The 26,587-nt window shown below is 38.9% G+C and overlaps 1 protein-coding gene and 1 long non-coding RNA gene across 2 annotated transcripts in view; one reads left to right on the top strand and one right to left on the bottom strand.

The window, feature by feature from the left end:
* LOC115213468 (somatomedin-B and thrombospondin type-1 domain-containing protein) overlaps positions 1-26,587 on the top strand; it is a 78,850-nt gene that overhangs the window by 46,702 nt on the left and 5,561 nt on the right. Inside the window, exons 2-3 of the mRNA XM_029782453.2 lie at positions 7,203-7,403; positions 20,926-21,055. Of these exons, the coding sequence (XP_029638313.1) occupies positions 7,203-7,403; positions 20,926-21,055 (331 nt within the window). The remainder of the gene's footprint in view (positions 1-7,202; positions 7,404-20,925; positions 21,056-26,587) is intronic.
* On the bottom strand, positions 1,996-25,737 carry LOC118763839. Its single transcript, XR_004999588.1, has 3 exons — positions 25,643-25,737; positions 19,844-19,846; positions 1,996-2,006 (listed from the first exon to the last, which is right to left on the bottom strand). It is a non-coding gene; the product is annotated as an uncharacterized LOC118763839 (long non-coding RNA).

Genomic DNA, 26,587 nt, shown 5'->3' with positions numbered 1-26,587 from the left:
TATTTTCAAGTATAAATAAATATTTTATATTTTACTAATTTATATATACTATGAATCATTTGATATGTAATATAATATCATATAATTTGTATACAATACTACAATGATATAATAATTTCATAGCATCCCTCATTCTACTGCCTTCCTCCCAACGCCTCCTTTTTCTCTACCCTCAACGCCTCCTTTTTCTCTTAGGCACCAACACCCACATGGACCCTCTCGATGCGCACCGGGAGGGGATGATAGCGCCCACTTTAAGAACCTATGTGTTAGGGCGTTCAACGAATTTCAAGACCACAGCAAAGTTGGGTAGATAAATTTAGTAGAAAGGATTATTAGGCGAAGAGCTAGCAGAATCGTTAGTGCACCGGACTAAATGCTAAGCGGTATTTCGTGCGTCGCTACGTCCTGAGTTTAAATTCCGCCGAGGTCGACTTAACCTTTCATCCTTCCGTGGTCGATAAAATAAGTTAAACATTGGAGTCGATGCTCCTCCCCCAAAACCATTGCCCTTGTGGCAAAATTTAAAACCATTATTATTATTATTATTATTATTATTATTATTATTATTATTGAGTGAGAGAGCAGTGCATGCCATCAAAGTGACACTGAGGTAAAATATATGGGTAAAATATACCCATCATGACAACCCGTCTGATAAGGGTACACCAGGCACATGCATCATAACCATGCGCTACATGGCGATCTCATATCAAAATAAACAGCGCATGACCTTGCAGGTGGGGCCCAGTTAGAATTTTCTTCAGGTCGAGTAACCCATCCCTCTCAAAAGGTCCCTGAATAAGAGTTGTTTAAGGATGTTGAACGAAACACCCATGTTTCCAGAGGTGAATTATTCAAACCCCAAAGAATCCCTCTCAACACACGGCTATGATACTCCCCCACTACTTCTGCTCGTGATCAGAGATGCCAGCCACTAAGGGACATGCTCAACTGGTTAAGGTCAAACAACTGACAAGCAAATCTGTGGTATTGAGCAGAATATTTGCTGTAGCCCATCTTTTATACCAAGACAAAACATTGTTATTATTATTATTATTATTATTATTATTATTATTATTATTATTATTATCATCACTATTATTATTACTATTACTATTTACAGTAAAAAATTACGACTTATCGCGGAGTTTATACGGTACATCATCTGCTATGGAGAGGGCACACATAGAAGATAGTTCAACGGTGTCGTATCACGTACGACATACCATCGAGCGCTTTAAGCAGCATTGACATTAGTTTCAGAATATATCGTCCTCTTTGCTCGCCACACATCACTCCTGACAAGCACAAACAAACAAACAAACAACATATATTACGTATTGACATATACACACCAGAACCAAATTTTATCACATCTACGTTTTCCCACATCTCTCAAAATATCACAAGCTGGCAACTCCATATCTCTTACTCTTTCTTTCTTTGTACTCCTCTCTCCCCTTCTCTCTCTCTCTCTCTAGACGTTACTAGCACGAGCCAGCACTACTGTTAGTAAACGCTCCTACTCTTATCAAAAGTGAGTCTCTATTTGGTCACTCAACTTGCTAGAAAGTGTAGCCAAATATCTATAGACCCAGGAGTGGCTGTGTGGTAAGTAGCTTGCTTACCAACCTCATAGTCATGGGTTCAGTCCCACTGCGTGGCATCTTGGGCAAGTGTCTTCTACTATAGCCTTGGATCGACCAAAACCTTGTGAGTGGATTTGGTAGACGGAAACTAAAAAGAAGCCCGTCGTATATATGTACATATGTGTGTTTGCGTGTCTGTGTCTGTGGCCCCAACATCGCCTGACAACCGATGCTAGTGTGTTTCCGTCCTCGTAACTTAGCGGTTCGGCAAAAGAGACCGATAGAAAAAGTACTAGGCTTACAAAGAATAAGTCCTGGGGTCGATTTGCTCGACTAGAGGCGGTGCTCCAGCATGGCCGCAGTCAAATGACTGAAACAAGTAAAAGAATAAAACAAATATCCTTCAATTATTCCCTGCCCGCCTTAAATAATGTATGAAAGCACCTACAAGACCTACTACCACCACAGCTAGTACCATTACTACTACTGTTATTGCCTCACCTATACTACAATCATACAAACACTACCACTAAATTACCACAATCACCACCACAACAACTACAACCAATACCACCACCATCAGTACTACATTCGCTATTACTACATCTACTACCACAGCTTTCTACTGCTACTACTACCACCACAACTAGTACCATTACTACTACTGTTATTGCCTCACCTATACTACAATCATAAAAACACTACCACTACATTACCACAATCACCACCACAACTACAACCAATACCACCACCATCAGTACTACATTCGCTATTACTACAGCTACCACCACAAATTTCTACTGCTACTACTACCATCACAACTAGTACCATTACTACTACTACTGTTATTACCTTACCTATACTACAATCATAAAAACACTACCACTACATTACCACAATCACCACCACAACAACTGCAACCAATACCACCACCACCAGTACTACATTCGCTATTACTACATCTACTACCACCGCAACACCTCACTTCTCATCCACCACCACCACCACCATCATGCTTCTATAACTCTCACTACTCCCACGGTCTTCGCAATATTCAATATTTTCGACAACCACCTCAGCATTTCAACAAACACTATCACAAGCACACTCTCTCTCTTTCTCTCTCTCTCTCTCTCTCTCTCTCTCTCTCTCTCTCTCTCTCTCTCTCTCTCTCTCTCTCTCTCTCTCTCACACACACACACATACACACACACACACATACACACACACATACACACACACACACACACGCACGCACACACATTCAAAGGCTACTTCAACACCAACGTCAAGACCATGACACTTGCGGAAGCTGATCAGGTCAAAAGTATCAACCACACCACCTCCAACACACACACACACAAAAGCAGCACGAGTAAAGTGTCCCCTCTTACAAAGAGCATCATGGAAAGTACATATTTCCATGCCCACCCCACGCGCATGCACACACACACATTTACATACACACACGCACAACTACACACACATTGATACCCTCCGGTAACCTGAACCCCTTCCCCCTCTGTCTCCCTCTCTTTATCCTCACAGCACTCACCCTCACATCCCTCGTCCCTGGAACACTTTACTACTCAGAGCACATATCGCTCTGCTCGCTCCCTCCTCCCCTCCCCCCGATCTTGGTGGACAGTTTTCTACGATTTTCCATATAGTTCAAGAGCGTGTCAAAGTGTTGATGATCGTCTGAATTATATTTCTCCTATTCCACTTGAAATTTTTTCTCTACTGAAATATAAATACATTCTATGACAACCTACCAACGTATACACCCACTTCTCATACACACACACACACACACACACACACATATGCACACGGGAGTCGGCTGAAAAGTTCATAGGTGACCAAGATGTTCTCATGGAATGAGATCAAATGAGGTTTGTTTTTCAGTATAGTTACCCTTGCGTGCCACACATCTCTCCAATCGGTGTTGCAGTATTTGGATCTCACGGGTGAAGAAACTAAGAAGCCATCCTCTTGTTCGAGAAGTTGCTACTAATTACTTTTGAAGTCAGTTTACCTGGAAAGAAACATCGCAGTTATTAATAAGAAGAGTTGAAATTAATGCATGCGAAATTTCACAGCTCTAGCATAAACTCTTCATAGTCAGCCTACGAACTTTTCAGCCTACCGTCGTATATATATATATATATATAGTAATTCCTCGCCATATCGCGGTTCACTTATCACGGTTTATTATTTAAGCTTACGTCGATTTCTCAGTGGTGTTGTTTTACATTTATAATAAAATAAATATATACAAATTAGAAAAATGATATTAAAAAATTTACTGTACTGTTTTCTGCTTCGCGTATTTTCACCTATCGCGGAGGGTTTTGGAACGTAACGCCCGCGATAGTCGAGGGATTACTGTGTGTGTGTGTGGTGTGTGTGTGTGTATAAGAGATCAAGGTGTACGTACGCCGCTATATCTATATCTAAATATATATATAAAATAGGATAAGGACGCAAAGCATCCGGACAGCTAGGTGATACAAAAAGGGACAACAAAATCCAGATAGACGATACAAACAAAACAAGGACGGGTCATTCGAAATGTTTTTTCTCGGTCAAGCGCCAGATTATCCTCGCAATTTCGGCTGATTATTCTTGGGATTGCTCCAATCTGACCAGCCCCAAGGAAAAACTAAGCTAAGAGCATTAGATTCCTTGAAAGAAAGCAGCGAATGTATACAAAAACAAGAACGGAAAAAAAACAGACAATGTTACACAAATATAAATACAATAAAAATAAAGCTTAATTCAATTCGTTCTTAGTCGAAAGACACCTGTTATGTCCTGTTATTATTTTTATTGTATTTTTATTGCATTTATATTTGTGTAAGGATTTTTTGTTTTGTTTTTGTTATTTTGTTTTTCGAGAGCTTTTGATCAAGGGTGTTCCTATATTCTATAAGTTTTTGATCAAGGGTGTTCCTATATTCTATAAGTTTTTGATCAAGAGTGTTCCTGAATTCTATAAGTATATGAACCAAATATATTTTGATTTTAAATTGCAGTTTTAATTGTAATTACGGTGATTCGAACATTCTCGAAAATTCTTTCACAACGTAAATCGAACGATTACAGATCTGAACTCAGGCTAAACAACAAAAATAACAATAATTAATTTGCACGAATTTCGGTAAAAGTTTTCACAAAGCTTTATAAATATTAAAAATACAATAAATTTACTGCAACAAAACTAAAAAAAATAATAATTAACCAGTAGTGTGGTGCTGTGAATGCAATACCGAAAAAACAAATAACAATAGAGAGGTGGTTATTCATTGACAGACACCACCCTTTCCGATACGTCCAGCAATTTTCGTTGCTAATTCTTGTGACCAAGTTGCACGCAAACTTTTGGTTTCAGTACGATTTCATAGAGAGAATTGATAGGTTGGTGTTTTTATATGTTTCTTTATTACCCACAAGGGGCTAAACATAGAGGGGACAAACAAGGACAGACAAATGGATTAAGTCGATTACATCGACCCCAGTGCGTAACTGGTACTTAATTTATCGACCCCGAAAAGATGAAAGGCAAAGTCAACCTCGGCGGAGTTTGAACCCAGAATGTAACGGCAGACGAAATACGGCTACACATTTCGCCCGGTGTGCTAACGTTTCTGCCAGCTCGCCGCCTTCAGGGTGGTGTTTTTATAGCCCAGTTGGACATCGACTGTTGTTGCATGGGCATCTGTCTCCCACGTGTCTAGTCGACGGGTGAGGCTATTTCTGTAGTAAATACATCTGTCACCCAGAAAATACATCTATAGTAACTACATCTGTCACCTCGCCAGTGATGTTACCACAATAGTATGTACAGTTACATCCCACGTGTTTAGCTGACTATTAGTCTTGTCACTTTATTTGGTCTTATATTTCTCCTCCTATATCTTCTCTTTCTCTCACAATCTTTCTACCAGTGTGTATGTGTGTATGGAGGCATGTGGCTTAGTGGTTAAGGTGTTTAGCTTTAGATCGCGGGTTCAATTCCCGGATTGGGCGTTATGTTGTACTCTAGAGCAAGGCACTTCATTTTAACGTTGCTCTAATTTTTATCGGTGTTATGTTTATGATGCCACTGTGTTTTATCTTCCATACCCTATACAGTGCTGTTTCATTTTTCTGTTTTCAATTGCTATAAACAATAGCTAATATGCGTTGTATGTATATGTACAGTGTGTGTGTGTGTGTGTGTGTGTGCACGCGAGTGTTGGTTCTTTGTTTATTTCCGAAAAGTATATGCATAAGTACAAGAGGGGGAGAAAGTAAGGAAAAAGAGAAGACTTCGTCTTCAAGCCTAACAAAAAACAAAAAGCAACAAAAAAAATAGACTCCTTCACATTTTAAATGTCAAATACCACAGAGAGAAATTATGCATGGCAAAATTGACAGTTTCCGGGTTCCGAAGTGAAGTCTTTCCAAAATTCAAGGGAACTGTAGGGTATTTTTTTAGGGAAAATTCCGTCAAATAATCGGGATCCTACCCCTTTCTTATAGTCCCCTTATCCAATACATCACGAACCCAACAAAACTTAATGTGTACTGCTCACATATCTGAGACACTGGCCCTAAAACTCTCATGCAACTGTTGCTAACTGCATCCAAATACGCCATCTTTCTAAAAACCAAGTCCCCTTATCCAATACATCACGAACCCAGTAAAACTTAATGTGAACCTCTTAATGTGTACCGCTCACATATCTGAGACACTGGCCCTAAAACTCTCATACAATTGTTGCTAATTGCATCCAAATACGCCATCTTTCTAAAAACCAAGGTTCACATTCCCAGTTATCAAAAGCTTACAGGCGCACTATTTTCTCTCGCGCTGTCTCATTTTACTGATACTTTAACGGTTTTTGCTCCTCGTAACTAATTATCGATTCCATCAAATCCATCTGAATATACTTACGACTTTTTTTTTCTGTCTCCTCTATTGTTTCTCAACATCCAAATCTCACACTGAACATTCGTTTTATCCTTCCTTCTAGAATGTCACTCTTTGGAATTACCTGACGCTGCAGCTATTGTTGTTGTTATTGTATAATCCAGAATCAGTTTTGGTCAAATGCATTCAAGCCATGACCATCCCGTCTTTCAAAAGCACAGTGCACTCAGAACCTGTATAATCCAAGACATTAGGGTGTAATTTGAAAGATTAGGCTATTTCTGGCTGTTTGTGTGACCAGATAGAAACTTCCATACAGACGCTAACCTACAGGTATCCGAAAGGTTGCATAAACCGATCTGATCTCGTATGTCGAAGGGGGTTGCAGCAAAATTTATCACAAACGATTTTTTAAAGAAATCGTGTGTGCGTGCTTATATATTTGACCTACACAACGACTTGACAACCAGTGTACATTTATTTACTTTCCCGTAACTTAGCGGTTCGGTAAAAAGACCGATAGAATAAGCACTAAGACTTAAAATAAGAATTGTAGTTGATTTATTCGACTAAAATCCTACAAGGCAGTGCTCCAGCATGGCCGCAGCCTAATGGCTGAAACAAGTAAAAGAGAGAAAAAATTAATAAATCGTCATTTTCTTATTTCATTTTCCTTTATTCTTTTCTTACAGCCGTTGATTGCTACGTCAGCCAGTGGACAGAATGGAACTGCGGTGATTCTTGCATTCATGGGGTTCAAATACGAGAGAGGCAAGTTTCAGTAAAGCCTGCTCATGGAGGCAAAGAATGTCCAGCATTAAAACAGAAGCGTGTCTGCCGCGGTGAAGCTTGCGACATGCAGAGAGTTGACAAGCAACGCCAAGAGTTATCAGGTAAGACTTCGCTCCTTCATTTGCACATATCATGTATCATCATCATCATCATCATCATCATTTAGCGTCCGCTTTCCATTCTAGCATGGGTTGGACGGTTCAACTGGGGTCTGGGAAGCCAGAAGGCTGCACCAGGACCAGTCTGATCTGGCAATGTTTCTACGGCTGGATGCCCTTCCTAACGCCAACCACTCCGTGAGTGTAGTGGGTGCTTTTTACGTGCCACCGGCACAGGTGCCAGACGGGCTAGCAGACGGCCACGGTCGGATGGTGCTTTTTACGTGCCACCGGCACGGGGGCCAGGCGTGGCTGGCAACGGCCACGGTCGGATTGTGCTTTTTTACGTGCCACCGGCACGGAGGCCCGTCGGGACGGCGCTATATAAATCTATATTGTTTCATTTCGTTGTTACTGAATCACCAAAAGATAGGCTGCCCACTACCAACTAGTTGCCCAGTACCATGCTGCATTCTAATGCTTATTACCTGGGCGGTCATCGTCATCATCATTATCATCATTTGACGTCCGTTTTCCATGCTGGCATGAGTTGGACGTTTTGACTAGAGTTAGCAAACAGGAAAACTATATCAGGTTCCAGTCTGATTTGGCTTGGTTTCTACAGCAGGATGCCTTTCCTAACGTCTGCTACTTTACCAAATGTGCTGGGTGCTATTTACGTGGGACCAGCACGGGTGATCTATAAGAATATGAAGAGTAACTAAGTAATGTCTTAAGCTGTATTTGTAAATGTCTTATGTATGTACGAGCAAAACGCCCCCCCCCCCCGTCCAATGGACGGTGCTGAATCATATCTGCTGAATAAAAAGCAATCAGTGTTTTCTTTTCATTAAAAAATAATTAAGCATGCTTTTATTTCAATAGTTAAGGCAAAAAAAAGTTAAGGCAAAAAAAGTTAAGTCAAAAAAAAAAACTTCTTGAGAAATCAAATAGTATTTCCTTCTTTCATGCAAAATTTGAAGAAAATATCTCTTTTGCATCTTACTTTTTGGGTCTCTTAAATATATTGCATTTTGTGGCATTATTTCAAGCCAACCGGCTTTTTTTTGCGCAAACTGCACGTGCATTTTTCTTGCGTACGCGTAGTATCGATCGCAACAGCTGATGTACTTGCGCGAACAAATGCACGTTCCCACAGCTTTATCGATCGCATTCTCACCTGGAATCAATTTTTGTAATTTTTTCAAGACCTACGCACGCCCCGATATCGTCGGTATCTACATATCAAATTTGGGCGCAATCGGATGAAGGATGCCCGAGATCCTAGAAGACATACACACAGACAGACAGAACAGATTTCATATAATAGATATTCAAAATATCATACATATACATGCACACATGTCATGTGTCCTCTACCAAATTTTCAAGTATGAACTTGAGCAGGTGTCAACAAGCTGGAATTAGTTCAAGATTGAGGTAAGGTGACAAACGATGTAAAGCTTCTGAGTAAAGCAGAGGTTGCCGGGCATAGAGCCGCTCTAAGAATCCAAGCCCTATCTGGCATGAGCTGTGTAAGATAAGGCATAGACATTTAAGCAGGGTCTTGCAGCTCTGATTCACACTTAGAACTTCACATCAAACACCGCCTTAATTCAGTTTCAAATAAAAGAAATAATAAATATAACAGTAACTTTGACTTGCTTGGGGGCATTGACCTGACCTAATACTTTCTTGAGAACTTCAAAGGGAACATCGTCCCACTGATGCGTGACAGATGATAGCTAATTATTAACATCACTGACACCATTTCAAGTAATTTCTATTGCTTTCCAACTGATATGTCTGGTCAGCCGATCAAACGAATCCGCTGCTCTTATTGTGTAATCCTCATTTATCTCAGATTAACCGACATGTATAAGACTACACACCCTTCAACATAAAAGTCCTGTTGAACATTTTGTTCTTGTGCCACAACATAAACAATTTATTATACACACACACGCGCGCGCATTTTTCACCTAGATTCTTCATTTAAATTGTTGTTTTTCTCTCATCTCGACCTATATATTTCGAAGAGAGTAAATGTCCCGATTCTCTTAATTAACTCTTTCCATTCCTCCGAAAATCAAACTAGTAAATCAACCCTTTTGTTGAATAATTTGAATTTGCTTTTTGCTTTTTCTCAGTTTCTCTCCCTTATCCTTATTATCCCTTCTCTCTCTCTCTCTCTCTCTCTCTCTCTCTCTCTCTCTCTCTCTCTCTCTCTTCTCTCTCTCTCTCTCCTCTCTCTCTCTCTCTCTCTCTCTCTCTCTCTCTCTCTCTCTCTCTCTCTCTTTCACTGTGTGTGTGTGTGTGTGCGTGCATTAATTAATGGATGGAACCATCTGGGCTTAGTTAAATTACTGAGGAATTCCAACGATACTGATAAGTCAGATGTAGAGGTCAGAATGTTTAGTAAAAACAGATATTTATCCAAAACTTACGTGAAGAGATTATAGACCACGTGTTCTATGTTAATGTTGGCACCTTTACTACGTAGTAAGGGGTGAGTAGTTCGATTAAGGAACTTTTGCATAACATTCAATAGTGATATTTCTGGTGTCTGAGAATATTTCATGAAAGGAAGCGGACGGACAAATAGACAGACAGACAGAAAGGCAGGTGCAGCCATTACTGTTTAAGAATTTAGCTTCCTGTCTATTGGATTTCTGATCCAGTCTCACTGCGTACGTTGCACCTTGAGTATCTTCTACAATAACCCCGAGATGATCAAGGCTTTGTGAGTAGAGCTGTAGACGGACACTGAAAGAAACACGGTGTGTGTGTGTGTGTGAGAGAGAGAGGAGTACGCACATTGCGGGATTACTCTAAGGCATCATCGCCATACAAGCGGTGTCACTCATTCCTAATCTTCCGCAAAAGACACATCTGGCAGGGGAGTAATATTACAGGTGAAAATTTGAGACAAGAAGTGCTTCTGGCAGCAGAAAATCTGCCTCAAGAAATTCCGTATCATTCTATGCAAAGATAGTAAAGTGGGCGCTAAAACGACGATAATGAAGAGAAGATGGAGGATATATACTCATATATCCGTTTGCCTTCCAGAAATATTCTTATCGTATTAAAAATATCAATTATTAGAATCATAAAAAAAATTCACAAATACAAAATTCATGTCCTTCTCGGTATTAAAGAATATAAATGCTAAACTTAAGATAATTCCTCGCTATATTTACAACGTTGCACTTCAGATTGCCCTCTCCGCATATTTTTATCTGACTTGTTGACACTAATATTAGTGAAATATAATCAGATAACAGATTATATACTTCGTATTTAATGGGGTATAAAGCGTCCTCCAGAATTTCCATTTTAAATGTAGGTTTTTAGCTATACTCGCAGTATAAGTCTATCAACAATATTTTCCAAAAGTAGGTTATAACTTTTGGCTGTGTTTCAACTTATGTGAAATTTTCACAAGGCAGACTGACCCGTTTTAACATACGTTGAACCAAACGTAACACTTGTAACCTACAATTATATAAAAGTTATGAAGGTTATAGAGGTTTTTATTTGATGATAAGAAAGATATCCCAACAGTCACAGTGGCTTTGAAGTTTGGCACTTACCGCCGAGTTTACTATTCTCAATAGTTTTTAAGCAACCGGCCCAATGATCAATAGAGCGATGTTGCTAAACAAATTACTAACACAGTTTTAGTAATTAAAATTTAAGTTATTCAGTTTTTACTATTCGACTGTTGTAAATTTTGATGGATGTATTATCAGCTGAATTTGCGGTGTTGTTATTTTAAGATATGTTAGGTTTATGATACATTTTATTATTTCAATATATCTTTATTACGAATCCAACTTCTGAAATTTATCTGTAAGTTTCAGTAGAAAATATTAGACATTAAGACCATTAAAGAGATGGAAATATTCTACGCCATTGTAAATAGTATGTATCACTCTAAAACAGCTTGGATTCTGATTATATCCTTGGCAGAAATGGTGGCACTGGGTTTGGAGCGAATTTTCTTTAAACTCAGTACTGGAGGCTAGTTAACCACGCATTTTATAATACAGCATTTTTCTTCTTTGTGTACCCAAAGTAACGTTGTGACATCGAGGGATGCGTTATCAACGTTTCTATTCCAGTCATGAGATAGGAACTGTCAATGTCTTGATGGTAATCTGTGACCTTGTCGACTCTTGTATCTCTGATGCTACATATGTATGGGGTTTGTCTATCCTCATGTATACGTTTCATTGATTACGCTACCGAAAAACTCTGTTAGACAGTTTAATGTTCAGATGCTCATACTTTGAAATGTCCCGTCGACTTAGAAATAACAAGAATTCAGTTTTGTTTGTTTGTTTTTTTACAAAGGGAGAGATGGAGTCTGACTGAAAAGTTGAGTGTGATTTTAATCACTTTTAAGTGGTGGTTTTTCACTTATTTAATCAATGGCTAACATCTTGTTATTCGAGTGTTGTCGTTGTCGTCGAAGTGAATAAACAAACACTCCAATGAATAGACACATCCACGACACATAATGTATGCGTATGGCTGTCGTCATTGTGTTTGTTAATGGTGTGGAATGAGTAAATATCCAATAATAGTGTGCTATCGTGTCATGAATTATTGATGCCTGGTGAACCAACATTATAGAAAATTTACATAGCATCAGATTGAGTTTCTGTGAGTGTGGATTATAGCTGAGGGTTTTTTTTATATTACAAGTGGCAGGAGTGAATGTGTAAACGGTGTGTGCTAATTGAATAGTTGGCTGACAATGTTTATTGGATGTAGTGCCAGTGAGATGGGGCGGGGTAGTATTTCATTCAACAATGTTCCCTTCAAGATGAATTTTTTAATATATTCTACAATAGACGTGAAGCCTGTGACTTTTAATGGAAATGAATTAAGAAGGTGGGGCATTTACACTTCTTATAATGTTAATAAAGTAAATGAAGATAGCTTATTTCAGCTGGTTTGATTCGTTTCAGTAAATTTCTGGCATGGGCACAAAACCAGAGATTTGAATGGAAAAGGGTTAGTCGTCTACAATAAGATCCGGTACTTCACTAATACTTCATTTTACCGAGTCCAAAAGAATGAAAGGTAATGTTGGCCTTGGTAGAATTTGAACGCTCGACATAAAACAATGGTTACAACTAAATACCGCCAACCATTTTGTCCAGCGTTGCACAGATTCTCCTAGTCCTGATAATACGATGGCGACGGCGACGATAGAGTATTTATGCACACCAGTATCACTGGGAAAATATCATTTTCATTATATCTTAAGACTGTTTAAATTATGTGAGTGCATGGGGTATATATGTACGTGTACATGAATGTATGTATATTTTGGGTGTGTGTGTTGATATTCGTAACAAGGAATTCGACTATTTGGTTTATCAATTAGCACATGAGTAATTGCAAATCTAATTACATAACCATTCATTGCTGTACTATGAGAAGGTTCAATTATGATAAAATGCGATTTTATTTTTTAATAGTTTACCATATTATTTTAATAGGAAAACAATCCAGGAGACTTTTATGGTAGATGCATATATAATAGTATAATAGACAATAGTTGGTGGAGATCTGTATAGGTTACGTTCATGGTGGAGGTCTGTAGAGACAATGTTTATGATGGAGGACTATAGAGACATTATTTATAATAGAGATAAGGCGGCGAGCTGGCAGAAAAGTTAGTACGCGGGGCGAAATGCTTAGCGGTATTTCGGCTGCCGCTACGTTCTGAGTTCAAATTCCGCCGAGGTTGACTTTGCCTTTCATCCTTTCGGGGTCGATATATTAAGTACCAGTTACGCACTGGGGTCGATATAATCGACTTAATCCGTTTGTCTGTCCTTGTTTATCCTCTCTGTGTTTAGCCCCTTGTGGGTAGTAAAGAAATAGGTATTTCGTCTGCCGTTACGTTCTGGGTTCAAATTCCACCGAGGTCGACTTTGCCTTTCATCCTTACGGGGTCGATAAATTAAATACCAGTTGCATACTGGGGTCGATCTAATCGACTGGACCCTTTCCCCAAAATTTCGGGCCTTGTGTCTAGAGTAGAAAAGAATATTTATAATGGAGATGTTAGAAACAATAATTATAATGGCGATCTGTAGAAACAATATTCATGATGATCTGTAAAGCTGATATTTATGATAAGGGACTATTGAGACAATATTTATGATGGAAGACTGTAGAAACAATATTTATGATGGAGATTTGTATACACAGTATTTATGATGGAGGGTGTGATGCACAAATGCATTGTGATATACATACCATGTCTCTATCAAGTAAGACCTAGCATTGACAGCTGTCATATATCACAGAAATTGTTAGTTGAACTAATTCGAGGGAATCGCAGATTCCATTACTCTGAAGTTCTTGTATTCTTTAATTCATTCAGCCAGTCCACTTGTTAGCTATTGTGTAGATTTTAGTCTAGTCTAGTTTGGTCATTTGTGAGCCGACACGCAGTCTACTCTGAGAGTTTTGACACAGTTTTACATAATTTAACCTTGTATTAAGAGTTGTCACGTCAGTTTTAAGCTGGTCAGTTACTCGTTTCATCCGGTCACTCGAAATATATGTGTTGTCGTTTAATCGCCCTCAGAGATTTTAAACGCTGTCAGAAAGCCCAGTTAGAACAATAATTGTTTTTGCTAAGTCTTTAGATTCTTCATCGCGATAATAATTTACGTCTCGTCCTTTGTTAAGTTTAACTGGACGTTCTGAAACTTTAAGACTCTTTTAGAAATCGTTCTGAGAGCATTCAAGGCAGTGTGCGGAGAAAATTGTTGGAGAACGTTGTTTAGTGGTTAGGGTGTTGCACTCATGATCATACGATTATGGTTTCGGTTCCTGAACCAAGCGATGCATTGTGTTCTTGAACCAAACACTCCATTTCACGTTGCTCCCGTTCACGTGGGAAATATATATGCTATAGAATTCAGGAAACTGACCATATGAGCTTATGGCTCGGGAAGAACTTTTGATCTTTTTTTTTTTTTTTGAGGAAATTGTTTCCGAGGAGGATAAAATATAGTGCGGTATTTAGTAACGTTCTTCTGCATTCTGTGTTCAAATTCCACCGGGGACTATACGTAAAGTAAAGTACCAGTTAAGTATTGAAGCTGATTTATTTACTCGACCACTTATTTACTCCACTCAGCACAAATATGGCCCTATATATATTCTTTTCTACTCTAGGCACAAGGACCGAGATTTTGGGGGAATAGGCCAGTCGATTAGATCGACTCCAATACGCAACTGGTACTTAATTTATTGACCCCGAAAGGATGAAAGGCAAAGTTAACCTCGACGGAATTTGAACTCAGAACATAAAAACAGTGGCCCTATATATATTATTTTCTGCTCTAGGCACAAGGCTCGAAATGTTTGGAGAGGGGGCAGTCGATTAGATCGACCCCAGTACGCAACTGGTACTTAATTTATCGCCCCCGAAAGGATGAAAGACAAAGTTAACCTCGACGGAATTTGAACTCAGAACGTAAAAACAGTGACCCTATATATATTCTTTTCTACTCTAGACACAAGGCCCGAAGTTTTTGGAGAGGGGGCTAGTCGATTAGATCGACTTCAATACGCAACTGGTACTTAATTTATCGAACACGAAAGGATGAAAGGCAAAGTGGACCTCGGCGGAAATTGAACTCAGAACATAAAAACAGTGGCTGTATATATATTATTTTCTGCTCAAGGCACAAAACTCGAAATTTTTGGAGTGGGGGGAGGAGCAGTCGATTAGATCGACCCCAGAACGCAACTGGTACTTAATTTATCGACCCCGAGAGGATGAAAGTCAAAGTTAACCTCGGCGGAATTTGAACTCAGAACGTAAAGACAGTAGCCCTATATGTATTCTTTTCTACTCTAGGCACAAGGCCCGAAATTTTTTTTTGGGGGGGGGCCAGTCGATTAGATCGATCCCAGTACGCAACTGGCACTTAATTTATCGACCCCGAAAGGATGAAAAGCAAAGTCGACCTCGGCGGAATTTGAACTCAGAACATAAAGACAATGGCCCTATATATATATATTACAACAACAATAACAAAATAACAAGGAAATTTATGAAGGTAAAGAATGATGATTAAAACGGAAGAATAATAATTGAAGCATAATGAGAGGATGATGAAGATGAAGAAAAATAATGACAGGGGAATAAGAGGCGAATAATTTCGGTATATTTTTTTTTTTTAAGAGTGTGGGAAGAAAAGATGTTGAAAAATCTAATGGAGGAAGTGTGAGAATTTATTATAATGTTTGTGGCTTTGGCTGGTCTCTTTGCATCTCTTTACGTTTAGATTTGTATCACGGGAATATGATACTTACTCCTTCACATTTCTTTACAGCCATCTGTTTTAATAACACTTCATTTAGTCACACACACACGAATATATGTATGTATACGCTTCCACTCACGTATATAACCTGATTCAAACACACACACTCATATATATATATATATATATATATATGCATATGTATATACATTCACTTACGCATATTCATTCATTTATACATATGCTCTATTTTTCTAAAGTATGGTCTGTTTTCTCTATCTCTTTTTGCCTCCTCTCTTCCTCCCTCCCTCTCTCTTTTATCTATCTTTCTACCATCTCCTTTCTCCCCCTCCTCTCTCTCTCTCTCTAACTCTACGCACACACACACACATTCACACACACCTTTGACACTGTAAGTTCTCAGTTCAAGAAACTTAGAAATCTTCCCTTCACTCCGCTCTTCCCTGTACTTACCAACTTATATTCATTACCTTTCTAACTTCTAGTCCTTACCCTCTCATATTTTCTCTCCGGTTTCCTTTCCTCTCCCTATCCTCACTCTCTCTCTCTCCCTCTCTCTCTTTCTCTCTCTCTCTCTCTCTCCCTCTCTCTCTCTCTTCTCTGTGTCTCTTTCACACACACACACACACATTCACACATTCTCCCTCTCTCCTAACACACATTCTATCTTGATTTCCTTTGACTCCATTTTACTCCTCTTACATCTAGCTCACTCTCTTTAATCTTTCCTTTCTCTCTGTATCTCTCTCTCTCGCTCTCTCGCTCTCTCTCTCTCTCCCTTATTCTCAGGCAATACCGGATTAACCTAGTAGCAAAGTATAGCATATACTATGGACCCCACTTCTTCACGAGTCCCTTTTCTATTAATCAACTACTAAAGCGACTTGCCTTCAACTTCTATGAACGACAGAGTGTTTTAAGATTGATCAGTCTCTAACACACGGAATACTCTTCCAGATTGAATACAAATTGAATTAAACATATTGCAATAATCAAATTGAATGGCAACGCTTAACCAGAAGACATTCTTAATTTTTGTTGGAAGCTAATTAATAAATCTGACATTTTATTTCTTTTATTTCGATGCAGTAAACTCGAAGTACATTAATTGAGCTTAAGTATTAGTTTTCTCATAAACAAGTTCGGTAGAACGAATCAGATTATTTACTATAAAAAGTATTACACATACTGTAATTCTAACCGTCATCATTGAATAAAATTGGGATATACTATTTCTGCTCTAACCTTATGCTGCCAAGCAAATCTTTAACACAAATAATATAGTCGCGTTTACGATGTTAGACTACAACACTAATATTACATTTATATTAGAAGCTTGTATATCAGGAGTGGACGTTGGGCATTTGAGTTATTTAAATGAGAATGCTATATATCAGGGAATTCTCGTAATGTGTTAGCTTTTGTGCTTTGTTTTTCTTCCTTGTTCTCGAGTCCTACAACCCATAAGGCCGGTTTCCCGGTTTCCATGGCGTATACAAAATGACCGCGATCACGATATTTCCCTCTGAGCGGGACGCTAACTCGTTGTTTTGAGGAGAAGCGGGAAAAGTGGGCCACATTGGCCCCACTACTTGATTGGTGCTTCATTTGTATCGATCGACCCCGAAGGGATGAAGGACAAAGTTGACTTACCTCGGCGGAATTTGAACTCAAAACGTAAAGAACCAGAAGATATACCGCTAGAAACAACAGCCAAATCGCCCTTAAATCACTTTTCCCTCTGAAAATATTATTTTATAAAAAAAAGATTTTACCGTAAATGCTCTTCCCATGGTTTTGAAGTGCAAAAAATTGGCCAAAATAGGTCCGGAGTGAGATGATGAGTGAGAGGGTGTAAAGAATGAGTTTTCAAAACTTTTGTCATACAAAGCTTACCTCCACCATCAACTCCATCATTTCGAATGCCGTGGTTTATAAAAATCTGGAAAATCCCCGAAAAAAATTTCCCCACAAATTTCTTTATAATCGTAATATCTATGCCATTTGAAAAGGGTTTGTGTAAATTTTCATTAAAAGATACCCATCTTCCTGAAAGTTATGAGGGAAAAGTCAGAACATGTGAATTTTCTGAAACTTCTCTCTCCACCCCCTCACAAAAATTCTCTCCCATAAATCCCTATAATACTCTGAAGCAACAACATCTAAGCCGTATTTATAAAAAATTTTGTTAAAAAGTATCCATTTTTCTGGATGTTATGAAGCAACAAAGTCGGGGGCGTATTCATATGTAGTCATGTCTTTTTATTTATACGATGTATTTTCATTTCATTTATTGTTTGCAACGCTCTCTCTCTCTCTCTCTCTCTCTCTCTCTCTCTCTCTCTCTCTCTCTCTCACACACACATATACACTGCAAAGCTTACAGATGGGCTGCTGAATCTAAATCTCTATGTTGCTTTGACGGGAAGGGAAGACTTGACCAACTGCTTCTCCCTCTGTTGTTGGACTACTGTGATGTTTGTTTAAAACAGAGAGATTAAGACTGTGATAAAATAATGAAGGCAATATTTACTAAACAAGTGAGCACTATTATACAAAGAAATAATTAGACAAAGAATGCAAAAATGATTAGAAATGGGAATCGAATGTGAAAATATTATCAAGGTCTAGCAGAAAACCGCCCGGAGGGCGGTCATTCTGCTAGTATATGTAATGTATGTATATAAAATGTGTGTATATATGTGTGTGTGTGTGTGTGTGTAATGTATGTATGTATATATATATATATAATGTATATATATGTGCATATGTGTATATATATATATGTGTGTGAATGTATTTGTGTATATATATATATATATATATATATATAATTAGGGCCCTCTATTATCATATACATTATACTACATCATCTTACAGCATATTTCGGCCCAACTCTCATTTAACTCCTCCACATATTTCTGACTTTTTCTCACCCCTCCATTCTATCACCTCTCTCCCTCTCATTCCTCTCCCTCTCTCTCTCTCTCTCTCTCACTCACTCTATCACTCACTCTCTCTCATACCCCTTCTCTTTCTGTCTCGTTTATTCTCTCTTCGCCCTCGTTTATGTTAAAGACCACCCTCCTTCCTCCAGACAACTGAAATTAAAACGATTCCACCAGGTCATCTTCATTTTGTATTTATTTTCCTTTGAGCTGCCATAACGTCAATCCGTCAAAATGTGGTGGCGTTGGTGCTGGGGTGGCAGCGAAGTAATGATGATAGTGAAGGTAATGGTGGTGGAGATGGCGGCGGTCGTTATCATTATGAAAATTGCAACGGCAATGATAATGTAATAGGATGACATAAAGATGATGAAGTGAAAATGTAGCAGCTGATGCTGATTACGATGGTATAGCTAAAAGCATATCCTATGCCCTCCCCCGGAGGAAAATCACTCACTAGGAAGCGATCTCATAACCGTAGCATCTGTAAGTTGACAAGCATCAACAAAGCGAAAGATGTCCTCGTGCATGGCACACAATGAAAACTCTCACACTTCTCGAATTTCAGTTGATTTCAGCTGAGGGTTTTTTCTCTAGTCCCTTGAGTATCTACAAACTTTGAAGAATACTCGTGTCCGCCTACACTTCCGAAACTTCCTTTCTTTCAAACCTAACCGCCTTACCATATTGTGGTGCGATCACCAAGTGGGAAATCTTTTCGAATTATTTTAATTCCGTAAGCGTACCCAACAAAGGAATCTTTAGCTGGCCACTTGACATTCTAGAAATAACGGAAATCTCTACCAGATCACATCATAGTGTCTTAAAAAGGAAGTACATATTGAATAATGTAATCCTGAAAGAAAAGACGAAATTATCATTGCTTGAACGAATTTAGTTATAGATCTGCTACATTGGGACTGACCTGGGTTAAACAACATATCTTTTTATCATAGGTCTTCTAGATTAGATCAGAGGTAAAGCTAAACAACGTTTTTCATCATTGGTCAGCAGGATCATAGCAGATCTGGGACGAAAAGACAACAGCAACATAACAAAACGATCTGTTCTGACGATGTTCTCTTTGTCCCTTTCAAATAAGCAATTATCCTCAGTCTCTTTCTACATGAATCTACTCCAAGTGTGTCCCCACTCCATGAAGAGTTACTCTCTCGATCCGTTAACCTAGTAAAAATTAAACCACCATCTTCCTCGTATGAGTTTCGTCCCCTTATTAGTGGTCACCATTACGGTTTCCATGGAACCGGATATACCAATTGACCAGCTTTTTTAAAACATACGCATACACTTAAAAATTTTCCCATGGTTCACATTTGGACCAGGTTTCCAGTCTCAGAGTAAATTCTTCCTTCCCTTCCACCAGTCTTGAAAACCCTGATAAAAATCTCATTACTGTTTCCTCTTCTTAACCATAAAAAATTTTATTAAATTCTTTAGAACAAACCCCACCTCTCTCCTCCTCTTTTCCATCTCTCTCTCTTTCTCTCTCTCTCTCTAATCTGTCAAAATTCAAACTAAATATAAACCGCATCGACCTCACAAACCTGGTAACATTTACAAATGCCTAAAATCCTGACACACACATACCTCGAGTCCCGGGACTTAAGTGTGAGAAGTTTACTTATTGATTAGACTTGATTTATTGCAAAACAGTTTCGTTTACACTGTAAATAACAAAATTTCAGACATATTTTGACTCGACACAAATCGTCTATATTTATTTTGGGGGAATTAACAAAATGTGAATGCGTAACGTTGATACCGTTCCCCATAGCATTAACAACATATGTGAAGTAATAAAGAATTGAAACCTGATCATTGGTTCGCCAGGGATTTAGTTCTTCATCTTCAACAACTGTAGATTGGCGACTGCCATAAAGAAACATCATAGGCTCGGTTACCCCAAGCTTTATGAATAAAACTGGGTCAACGGAAACAGTAAAGAAGCCTAGCGGAATTTTCAGTACTAGAGGGCCGGTTTTTGTTCCTTATTGTGTCAAGCTGATTCAGCCATGTCTAGAATAGTCAACGTTCATTTAACAAACTGATAGTTCAGCTGATCTAAAACTGAATGATCAACGTCGACACAGACGAAGGATTCATCATTATCATCATCAGTAGCAGCATCAACATCATCTTTTATGCTATCATATGAGATATTGTTGGTTTTTGCCTTTTTCTTTTATTCATATTCAGTCATATATTTATTTACCCTTCTTTTTGTTTCAGAAATCGGCTACATACTTCCAGGCTCCTTTGGGGTTTGGCGTACAAACAAAGAATACGACCCTGCCAAGGGCATCAACAAGAACTTGTTCTTCCATTATCAACATCCAAACAAAATTGTGAAACGGCCTACGTGAGTATATTTTATTTGCTGACTTAGCATTGTTGATAGGGTGGTGGCGGCGACCTGGTGGTGGTGGTAGTAGTTGTGATGGTATGGCTAAGTGTAACAGTAAAGGTGACTGTGAATCGCTGTTGGTTTTAGTGGTGGTGACGTTTAATCCCAGGTCAATCAAGATTGAAATGACTATGACCAAAAATATTCCAACTGTGACCGTTTCGTCTTTTACCCGAGTACAAGGAACACAGGACAAGACAGAAGGGTGTTATTAGAGGGAGATTTGTTTACTTTTCCTAGCAAATCAAGGCTCTTTCATTAGTTTGCTCTATTGCTTGTGACTACTACTACTACTACTACTACTACAACTACTACTAATATTATTATTATTATTATTATTATTATTATTATTATTATTAAGGCGGCGAGCTGGCAGAAATGTTAGCACGCGAGGTGAAATGCCTAACGGTATTTCGTCTGAAGCTACGTTCTGAGTTCAAATTCCGCCGAGGTCGACTTTGCCTTTCATCCTTTCGGGATCGATGAAATAAGTACCAGTTACGCGCTGGAGTCGATGTAATCGACTTAATCCGTTAGTCTGTCCTTGTTTGTCCTCTCTGTGTTTAGCCCCTTGTGGGTAGTAAAGAAATAGGTATTTCGTCTGCCGCTACGTTCTGAGTTCAAATTCCACCGCGGTCGAATTTGCCTTTCATCCTTTATAAGTCGAAACGTTACCCTTAAAAAATCTAGGCCGCTCTTCGTGTAGATAACCACAGTGATACACTTTCCTGTGGCATACATTCAAATTAGTTATATTAATCATAGTTTCTTGGAGACTAGTAATTAATATTTCGGTCAGTAATTAGGAACAAGGTCAGGTCCGGCATCTTTGCCCTTTTTAAACTTTTTCAACTATTTTCGAATCCTTCTGTCTCTCAACATTTTTACAGTAATTTTCTACTTACTTTCTCGATTTCATGTTTTATTATTTTTGTCCCAAATTTCTCCCCCAGAAAGTTTGTTTTCTTCAACATCCGGTCTTATGTTATCATTTTACTCATTTCACACAAGAATAAGCGTTTCTAGTGTTTTCAGAAAAAAAAAACAAAAAAAAAACAGCGATTTTACTTGTGCAGGTTCTTCCTTTCTTTGTGTTCTTCAATTTTAGCAGCACTTACCTAATTCTCTGCGTTAGCTCTTCAGTCACTGTCCCTATTGTTTTTTTTTTGTTGTTGTTGTTTTTAGTTTTGCTTTAGCTTACGTGATACATAAGCAAAAATCTACTTATCACTTATACCATCATAATCATCATAACCACCATCATCGTCATTATTATTATAAGGTCGTTATCAGTGCTGCTGACTGGATCCCGTGCCGCTGGCACGTAAAAAGCAGCGCCCGAGCGTGGTCGTTGCCAGTGCCAGCTGACTGGGTTCCGTGTTGGTGGTACATAAAAAGTACCATTCGAGCGTGGTCGTTGCTAGTGCCGCCTGACTGGCTCCCGTCCCGCTGGCACGTAAAAAGCACCATTCGAGCGTGGTCGTTTCCAGTGCCACCTGACTGCTTCCTGTGCCGGTGGCACATAAAAAGCACCCACTACACTCGCGGAGTGGTTGGCGTTTGGGAGGGCATCCAGCTGTAGAAACCTTGCCAGATCTGATTGGAGCCTGGTGCAGCCTTCTGGCTTGCTAGTGCTCAGTCAAACCATGCCAGAATGGAAATCGGACGTTAAACGACGATGATGATGATAATGACGATCATCAGAGCAGCGAGTTGGCAGAATCCTTAGCGCGCCAGAAAAATGTTCAGTGGAATTTAGTCCGTGCTTTCGTTCTAAGATCAGATTCCTCCCAAGTCGACTTTGTCTTTCATCCTTCCGGGGTCGATAAAATAAGTACCAGTTGTACAGTGGATTCGATGTAATCGACTTACCCTCCCTCTCAAAAACTGCTGGCCTTGTGCCAAAATTTGAAACCATCATCATCATCATCATGGTAGCGAGCTGGTAGAATCTTTAGCACTCCGAACAAAATGATTAGCGGCATTTCGTCCGTCTTTAGGTTCTGAGTTATCGTCATCATCATCGTCGTTTAACGCCCGCTTTCCATGCTTGCATTAGCTGGACGGTATGACTGAGGACTAGCAAGCCAGAAGGCTGCACCAGGCTCCTTTCATATTATTACTAATTATATTAATCTTCCGAACTCGACTTTGCCTTTCATCCTTTCATAAGTACCAGTTGAACACTGAGGTCGATGAAGTTGACTCACCCCCTTCCCCGAATTTGCTGGCCTTGTGCCAAAACTTGAAACCATTATTATTGTTGTTGTTGTTGTTATAGATATCGTTGTCATCATTACATTCAAATCAGAAACTCATTACTTTTAATTAATTATACGTTTTCTTAAAGAAAAATTATCTTTTGTGTTCTTTTAAAGGGTTTTTATCTGCCTTTTAAAATGGTTGAGCAATGATTTTCAGGGACTTGAGTATACAGCCGGATCACTAGCAAACTGGCTTACTATAAGTTCGGCATCAGTTTTTTTTTTTTTATATATATATATATATATAAATATGACAATAATGCGTTAAGAATTTTCATAAAAATCATGACTGACTTACAATGGCGTACAGAAACGAGCTGAAAAGGATTTTTGGTGTTCTTTTAAAGGGTTTTTATCTGCCTTTTAAAACGGTCACGCAATGATTGTTAAGGACTTGAGTGTACAGCCGGGTCATTAGCAAACTGGCTTACTATAAGTCCGACATCAGTTTTTTTCTTCTTTTTTTTATATAAATATGACAATAATGCGTTAAGAATTTACATAAAAAATCGTGACTGACTTATAATGGCGTACAGAAACGAGCTGAAAGGCTAAAACATTTTACTGACATAACTATTAAATAGAATATATTATGGTATGTAAGAAATGTTTCTTTTATCTCATTTGTAATTGATACAACAGGAACGATAAAGCATTGTAAGAATATCTGTAAACATTGAGCCAAATATGCAGCCACTATGTAGTATTCGACTTGCTAGAAATAGCACTCAAATTTCCCTCATTACACCTTATTGACTTATATATGGACGAACATGTGACATAATGTAGTTCCAGATACATTGCGCTTGGAAAATAAGATGGGATGGCTGTGGTTGGAATATCTTTGATTGCAGTTCTGCTCAAACTAGTCTGGTATTGAGCTAAGCAATGGCAGCTTATATCTGAAGTGAGTACGTATGCAGGAATTTTTTTTAAAATACGTTAAATATTCTCGCAAATATTCTCGCAAATTATTTTTTTTTAACCCTGGATATTTGCATGCTTTCCATATTTGTATGGCTGGATAGTTAATAAATTCACCACACAAACATGAGGCCTTCAGTTCGAACCGCTATGCCGTGTCTTGAGCAAATGGCTTTTAATGAAGTTTCGTTTCGATGGAAACTTCGGGGGAATTCGTCTGATAGACTCCACTTGTAATTCAAAGGGTCAGCTTTGTCACACATTGAGTAACGCTGATTGTGGCTGAGAATTTCGTTAAAGTTACAAGTATCTTTAAAATACTGACCAACCAAACATGATACAAGAGACAAACTGTGTGACTGTCCAATAGACTGCTTCTCTAATCAAAAGGATCTATCTTGTAGTACTTGTGTATATACATATGTCTATATGTGTGTATGTAGATATGTATATGTGTATATATATGTGTGTGTGTGTATATATATATATATATATATATATCCCCAACCTCTGACTGGCTCCCGTGCCGGTGATACATAAAAACCACCATCTGAACGTGGCCGATGCCAGTACCTGCTGACTAGCCCCCGTGCCGGTGGCATCCACTACACTCTCGGAGTGGTTCGTGTTCGGAAGGGCATCCAACTGTCGAAGCATTGCCAGATCAGATTGGAGCCTGGTGCAGCCGCTGGCTCTCCAGACCTCAGTCAAACCGTCCAACCCATGCCAGCATAGAAAACGGACGTTAAATGAGGATGATGATGATGATATATATTCACATTTAAATACTTAGTCATTTACATGTTAATATAACAACTAGGTAAATCCGTAAACAGGACAACTGAAATACTCAACGTCTCCAACTGACGGAGATCCGTTTGCATTAGTTTTGAGAGTAACTTAGATATTTCTAAATTCAGCTGAAGGTTATCAGTGTGCAGTTGCCAAGTATATCTCTGGTATTTATTGTATTGACCACGGAGGTATGAAAGAAAAAGTTGACCTTTACAGCATTTGAACTTGGGATGTAAATAATCGTGACTAAATACCACAAGGCGTTTACCTAACACTCTACCGACTCTGCCATCCATCACCATGTTGATAAAAAGAAAGTTTGTCTAGACTTGATATTTATACATATATACACGTATGTAATACAGGTTACACCCTTCCGCTCTCTCCCAAAAAAAGATATGCATGTATACGGGTGTGGGTATGTATGTGTACATATATATACATGATTCATACACACACACACGTGGGGGGGTATAGATATATGTGAGGGGTACGGCAAAGTTCTATCTTTGGGTAAACGAAAATACAGGAGGATCAGTTAGTTATGATTATATTCAACATCAGATTAACACACTTATTGCAGCAGTCCTTCAATTTTTCTAAGTATTGTAAAAAGAACTTGGAAGCTCGGGCCTTCAACCAGACCTCTCGCGATACCCTTAAAACCAGAAACTTCTCAGCATCCCGTCGTATGTATTACACTCCATACACGCACATATATTCCAGGGATTGACAGACTCGACAGCGTACCTTGGACGAAATTCCTAACTTCCGTTCTCATTTCAAACGCCACCGAGGTCAGTTTTGCCGTTTCCTCCATTTGGGGTCAATAAAATAAGATAAAACAAAACAAAATTCAATGCCAGTCTAAGATGGCGGACTGATGGAATCGTTTGAGCAGCGGACGGTTTCGCGCCATTTGTTTAGACTCTGATTCAAATCTTACCATAACCTACTCGTTGGCAGACCTAGTGTGTTACCCAGTCTAAATATCGCCATCAGGACCCGTGGGGCTTTTAGTGTAATCTGATTTGTTGTAAACATTGATGCCCCGTCTTGGATTTAGAGCGCAGCTAATGTGGTTAGCAGTTTGCTTTCCAATCACATGGTTCCGAGATTGGTCCCACTGCGTGGCTCCTTGGGCAAGTGTCTTTGATTATAGACCCGGGCTGACCAATGCCTTGTGTGCGGATTTGGTGGACGGAAACTGAAAGAAATACACTGCACGCACGCGCGCATGTGTGTGTGTTTATTTTTGTGTTTGTTCCTCACCGCCACATGACAACTGATGTTGGCTTGTAATTTCACCCGTAACTTAGCAGTTAGGAAATAAAAGACCGATAGAATAAGTACGAGACTTAAACAAATGAGTACTGGGGTCGATTTGTTCGAGTAAACTCTCTAAGACGGTGCGCCAGCATGGCCGCAATCTAATGACTGAAGGCCTTGAACAGTCATAGTCATGATCACTGTTTTCCTCCTCACTAAGCGATATGTATATAGG

Source organism: Octopus sinensis, linkage group LG6 (genome assembly GCF_006345805.1).
Source record: "Octopus sinensis linkage group LG6, ASM634580v1, whole genome shotgun sequence".
Lineage (NCBI taxonomy): Eukaryota > Metazoa > Mollusca > Cephalopoda > Octopoda > Octopodidae > Octopus > Octopus sinensis.
This window is presented reverse-complemented; position numbering and strand designations above follow the sequence as displayed.